Source organism: Vipera ursinii (genome assembly GCF_947247035.1).
Source record: "Vipera ursinii genome assembly, chromosome: 1".
NCBI classification, from domain to species: Eukaryota; Metazoa; Chordata; class Lepidosauria; order Squamata; family Viperidae; genus Vipera; species Vipera ursinii.
In genome coordinates, this window is record NC_139512.1 from 84141746 (window position 1) to 84148694 (window position 6949).

The window sequence follows — 6949 nt, forward strand, 5'->3', positions numbered from 1 at the left end:
TTAATGTAATCAATTAAAATCTTTAAGCCACTCCCTCCAGCTTGTCTCATAAAATAAAATGTTTTTCTTTTTCAGAATGTCAATTAAATAGAATAGAATAACACAGTCGGAAGGGACCTTGGAGGTCTTCTAGTCCAACCCTCTGCTCAGGCAGGAAACCATTTCAGACCAATGGTTGTCCAAACTCAGCTTAAAAATGTACAGTGTTCCACTGATTAATTTCTCTATCAGGAAATACATAAACTTCTCTTTTTCTAAAGAGATTCTCTAATATGATTTTTAAAATAAATATGTCAACATTGTCAATTCCCATTTAAATTTCGAAGTGAAAACTTGTTCTCCTGAGGATTGTAGATTTACTTGCACTTTACTTTCCTCTTCTTCTTTCAAATGCACTGGAGGATTTAAAATTAAACCATCTTCACAGGAACACTGTTAGTGACAGATTTATATTCCAAACGGAGATGAGCACCGGCCCCTAGAGTCAGAAACGACTAGCACGCATGTGCAGGGGAACCTTTACCTTTACCTTTTTTATTGTCAGATAGGCCCACAGTAGCCTCAATAGCTTGATAACTTTCTACACATGTTTGCAACTCTGGATTGCTCCTCTTTCTTCTAATTACTTGAGTGATTTGTTTGTCTTGGTCCTCATGTGACATCTTTGGCATATACAGGTAGTCCTTGAGTTACAGCCACAATTGAGCCCAAACTTTGGTTGTTAAGTGAGACGTATGTTAAGTGAGTTTTGCCCCATTTTACGACCTTTCTAGCTACAGTTGTTAAGTGAATCACTACAATTGATAACTTAGTAACCTGGTTAAATGAACCTGGCTTCCCCATTGGCTTTGCTTGCCAGAAGCTTGCAACAGGTAATCTCATGATTACCTGGGGCATAGCAATGGTCATAAATGTGAACCAGTTGCCAAGCATCTGAGTTTTGATCACATGGTCATGGGGGTGCTGCAAAGGTCGTAACTGTGAAAAATGGTCATAAGTCACATTTGTCCGTGCCACTGTAACTTTGAATGGTCACTAAATGAACTGTTGTAAGCCGAGGACTACCTGTAGTTGAATTGTTTTGTTTAAATACTCTTCCAAAATAATTTTTGCAATCCCTGTCTGATTTAGAGACCTTCTATGTTGCTTCGTCTTCAGTATTTTAGCTCCCTCTTGTGGTCAAAGAATAAATCTTTTTTTAAAAAAAAGCTTTTTACAGACTAGCTGGTATCTCCTGGCCAATCAGAATCCTTGCTAGTAGGTAACATCATCAATGCTAGTGATGATATTACCTAGTTTGAGTAATGTAATGTCTGCAAGAAAACAACCAAGTAAGAGCATCAAGGACCCCTCATTTCAATCTGAGCTACAAATATTTATCACAGTCCAAATCCATTAAAATCAAAAGATTTCAGCCTCCTACAACAACCAACCCCAAAGTGAAAATTATAACCCACAACTTCAAATAAAGGTGGAAAATTCATGAAAATGCCCAAATAAAACAGCAACTTTTTAAATCCTTTCGTTTCTCCATCAAAATAAGAAATGAAAAAGGATTCCACAATTCCTTATTTCAGCCCACCTCTGGCCACCACCCTCCTCATTGTTCAACAATGGCACAGATCTTCAAAAAGGAGTAACAGGCTGTGAGAAGAGAGAAAAGAGCCTTTTTTTAGTTTAGTAAAGATAATAATCAAATAAATTTAAGAAGTGAAGGCACAACTTGTCCATTTAAAAAATAAATTTCAAAATGGCTGCTTTTTCAACAAGGAAGTAATTGCAGTCCCACCTCTTGTAGGGTGATTCTAAAACCCCTTCTAATGCAGGAGACACATATATACTTAGGGAATTCAGTACCCTTATTTGTAAATTGAAAACACTTTTCCAGATTGATCATCTTTACTGAAAGCCTCCAAGCCAAGTGGTTATTGAGGGACAGGCCTTCAACACTAGCTACCCAATTCTGAAAAGCTCTGCTCAACATGGAACATGTTGGGCATCAAAAGTGGGAGGTTTTTTTGGTTTAATTTTGTTTTGGTTTTTGGTGTAAAACAAATACAACAATTTAATACTCCTACATTCATTTTCAAGTACTGTGAGCTGATTTGAGAAAACTTAGTTTTGAGAGGTAGCATGCACATTTTAAAAGTAAAACTTTCTGTCTAATTTGATATAGATTAACTCATTCCAAAGATGATCAAACTTGAGCAGGATTAGGGGTGGGGTAATGCTGCAGCTTGATATGTTCTTGAAGGAGAAAATGAGTAAAAAAATTACACATTCATTAATAGAGTGCTTGCCAGCCTAAGCCATATATATAACGTTTAATACCCCTACATTTCCATTTTGCTTGACAATAACCTGACAACTTTACTCTGAAAAGTAAAAAGAAAATGTTAGAAAAATAAAATATGGCTAAAGGGTACTGGTTCCCCAAATATCTGGGAAAGTTTAAGTTCTGAGACAATTAACTATGACTTTTGCCTATGTGAGCGGAAGCCCCTGCGTTGTCAAAACCAAATGTTTCATGCTGTCATTCAAATGTAGTGTTCAGGTGCTTCTAATTCCCATTTCACTGTTATTGTTGCAGGTATTATTATAAAACTGGAATTTTGGAACGAGTTGACAGGAGATTAGTGTATAAGTTTGGAAAAAATGCACATGGATGGCAAGAAAGCAAATCATGAGATACCCATATTTTTGGACTCATTATCCAGTAAACAATGTGAAGGTCAACTCCAAAACATGGAGGTTCTCTGCCAGCTTTTCTAGATCAAGATGGCCATATATTCTGAATAACTGGATAAAATAACCATTAATAGACAGTCTGGATCAGGAAATGTACTGCCTTTGCACTTTTTATCTTCCATATAACCTGCATGGCACAAACACCCATACATGGTTTCAATTTTTCCAGTAAATTCCCGCGGATTTGCTCTGAAAGCCAATAAGAGTTTGTCATTAGTACTTAAAACTAAATCTCAGCATTATAACGCTTCCATTTTGAGTTTGATGGAATCCTGAATAACATTTTCTTGTTAACATTTTATATTCACCCATGGGTGGGCAACCAATTGCCATGTGGTCTGTATGAGTCTTTATAATATTTTTTACAGGCCAGAGAACCTTAGAAATAGTGCCTCTAATACTCAGCAGCAGAGCACAAGAAACAGAGGTGCAATTTCTTATTGCTTGAATGGAAAATAGCGTTTGTGTTGTTGTTGTTTTTTTAAAAAAAATGTGTTTAAATAATATTAAAAAGCCCTCAAATGTAAAAGATCTGCTTCCCAGCTGGTAAAAGATAGTCCATGTCTATCATCGCATTCCAATAGGTAACGTAGTATAATCATTTTTCTCTATCGTATCAACTTGAATGTGGATATGTGGTCTTCTAGATGTAGTTGAATCGGAACGCCCAAAAGTCTCAGCCAATATATCCAATGAAAATGGGACATGGATCTGATTCGCCAGGACTGGAAAGCCTGCAAGTTCTCCGCTGCCTGTCCTCTTGCATTCAAAAGCAGTTTCATCCTGTCTGCAGCAACATTCTTTGGGACGGTTATGCTGGTAGTCACAACAATATCTGTTACAGCATGAATAAAAAAAATTATTTTGTGGTGTATGAAGACTTAGGAAAGACTGGTTCTGATTCCAGCTGGACAAGAATTTGCTGCTACTATTCACCTTTTACGTATGTGAAAGGAATCAAAACAAATATTCCTACTTCAGAATTTATGAAGAAGTGTTTTGTTTTGTTTTTCTTCGGGAAGAAAGGAACTGTGTTCTGTGTTCATAATGGCACTTTTGCAATTTGTAAAACATGAAAAGACTTCAGCTATGATTTACACTCCCTCCCTCAATACAAATTTCTACATCAGGAACGTGGTTGAATAAATGTTTTAAGTTGGCTCCTTAGGACTGTTGATTCTCTGCCTGGGAATAAGGTTAGTTTATTAACTGACTTGCTAGATTGCTACAAAATTGTAACAGTGTAACTTTAACCATCTTTATTATTAATATTTTTAATTAATTGTACTGCCTTCACACTATATATTCTTTAGCACACACCTTTTTTATTTGTTCATATAATATTAGCTGGCTGGCTGGCTGGCTGGCTGGGACTGTCTGTCAGTCAATGGATAGTTAGAAATAGATTTTCTTTCTATCATCTATCATCTATCTGTCTGATAAATGATAGATGATGAAAGAAAGAAAAGAAAAGAAAAGAAAAGAAAAGAAAAGAAAAGAAAGATATCCATGCTTGATGGAATGAAATATATCAAGCCTGCCACAGATAGAACATAAATATTTGAAATAAATAAAACTATATATAATGTGAGAGTTAACTGCCAGTGTGTACATAGACCATAATTTCAATGATTTACATTTCACGTACCTTTCTGAAAACAAAATCTTGTGCTTTATCAGAGAAGTCATAAACTATTATTTTGTTGGAAATCACTAAACTTTATTCTGTAGTCTTCTAAAATAACAAAGTGGTTCTATGAACTCTTAGCAAGTCCTAATGAATTTAGTGGGACATACTTCTAAATAGATTTACTTAACTCAGAAGTTGGATATTGACATTAGAAGCATTGAAGAAATGGTGTAATTATTTTTAAAGCAATGTATTTGTATTGTGCATTAATACGGTATATTCTACCTCAGATGAAGTTTGAGAGGAATAATTGGGCATATTATGGTCATCTTTAAATTAGGAGGTTCTCTGCAAACTTCACACATCTCTCGTGTCCTCTATTATAACTCAGATTTATTATTTTATATCATAGCAATTGTGAATCCTAACAAAAACAGAAGGCTTTAGAATATGCAACTTTTTTGAACATTAAAAATAAAAGCAATGCTATACTTTTAAATTCAGTTTTGTTATGCCTAGAATAGAATCTTGCCAGCTAGACATGGGGAATCAAATCTGTTAAAATTTCAGTTCCCTTAATATTAGGCATTCTGGATATAAAGTCTCTAGGAATTATAGATAAAAACATCTGACAGATCCCACGTGACATGTCACCAAACTAAATCAGTAAAACCAAAAGTAAAGCTTGTTCACTGTTTTAATGAACCCAAGGATTTTATTCACATTTTTCCTCCATTCTACCCATTTCATTCTGGTTTCTGCAATGTTTCTTTTTTCCTATTAATTTCTCTCTTTCTTCCCTGGTTGATAAAGCTAGGATAGAGTTGACAATCGGGTTGATGTTGCTCCAGTGTTATCCACCGGTAGGATGCATGCATCAGACAAAGTCAAGACTTTATTTAAACTGTAATTTTGGAAATAAAAAAAAATTGCATTTAAAAAAGGTCAAGATGGCAACCTCCAATTGAACCTCTCTCCCCTTTTTTACAAGTGTTACCATGTAAAAAAGACAGAGCTTTAATTGTATGATCAAGGTTACCAATCTGACTTTTGTGAATTCCCTGCAGTGGTCACTGTTTATCTGTTTGCTTGAAAAAATGATAGGCCAAACCTATGCAGTATAATTCTTGGACTGACCCAAACTTCTACAACATAAGTGAATCCATACTTTCAAGGAGTTTATGTCAATTAACATGGTAATGAGCAAGCAAAAAGGCTTATTATCTACAAAGTAAGGTTCTAAGGTTCAAAGTTAAAAAGTGCTCTCTGTGAAAAAAAATTTAAAAAACTGTTCACTATTCATTTCCAAAGATCAAGAACAAAATGAACATAAAGTGTTCATTTTCATTATAAGAGGATTTCCTTTTGAACTTGAGTAAGTTCCCATTTCAAGAAGGAAAAGGCTGGGAGTCTGAACTTATATCACAATAAAAAGTCTGGAGATGGAGAGACACAAAAGTCAATCAGCTAGTAGACATGCTTAGTGTAAGAGCTTTGTGTTGCTTTTTTTGAATTCTATAAACTACCAAATTATAGGTACAGTTGGATTCCACTCTCTTGCACGCAAAAAAATTGTACCTGGTCTTAATTAACTTGATCTTCCCACATATATTTTTGTTAATTTGTTCTTGGAGCTACTTTATTATTGCTTTTATTTTGACAACCAAATGCAGAATGTGCCAGCTTAATGACACCCATAGGATCTAGTTTCTAGAATACCAATATAAAACTACATGGTTAATATCTAAATTGAATTTGTAGCAGTCAGTCAGCCAATAGGCCTAATTTTAAAAAAAAACTGTTCTTTTTTTACAAAATGATGTAGCATGATTTTACTATGTTGCTTTTGAAGTACCAGTGGAAAACACATCCAGAATAAGTGTGCTGTTTTATTAAATATGTTTGTGAGCAAATGTAAATTCTTATATTGTAATCATGCAATTTTGGTTCATTGCAGTTTGTAAAGAATGTATATAAAATGTTTAATTCTAAACAGAACTTGTTTTGATAACTCATATTAGCAGTAGTTAAAAATTCTAATCTTTACAAATGATGGGACACTGAGAATTTACATGAAATATTTTCTGCTTGTAGCCCACACATAATTGGAAATCTTCACTATTTCTTGTTTTTTTTCCTTTAAGAATTGTTATTTTCATAAGAACAGTATCACAGATAAAGTTGCGAGTGGTCTGCATTTAATATTTTTTTTGATCTAATGGTTATTTAATTGCTACATTATTGCAATGTTTATTATAATTCCAGTGTATGTATTTATCAAAAATGCTTTTTCTATTTCTTGAAAATGAACAACTCCCTGTTGAAGGGAGTCAATCATAAGAATTCTAATATTTTAAATAGTTGTTGGGTGATACTGCCTTATTTTTTTCCCTTCCAACTTTATGTACTCCAGATCCATCCAACTGCCAAATTCTGATTGCAGTTTAGAAAGGCAAAACATTTGTTAAAAAGCCTAATCAGCCTAATTTGGGACAGAAAACTGTCATAAAAATTATCTGTTACTCTTTTTCTTTTAAAATGCTTCATTGGATGAACCCATCAGAGATAAGA

General features: G+C 34.2%; 1 protein-coding gene across 7 annotated transcripts in view; it reads left to right on the plus strand.

The window, feature by feature from the left end:
* Window positions 1-6949, plus strand: part of ELF5 (E74 like ETS transcription factor 5) — a 52009-nt gene that overhangs the window by 20981 nt on the left and 24079 nt on the right. For 6 of the 7 annotated variants that reach the window (XM_083361454.1, XM_083361458.1, XM_083361453.1 and 3 more), the window contains one exon: window positions 2591-4250. The exons of the other annotated variant lie outside the window; for it this stretch is intronic. In XM_083361454.1, coding sequence (XP_083217580.1) covers window positions 2591-2687 — 97 coding nt within the window. In that variant the 3' untranslated portion in view covers window positions 2688-4250. Of the gene's footprint in view, window positions 1-2590; window positions 4251-6949 lie in introns of those variants that run through there. 7 annotated transcript variants of the gene reach the window in all.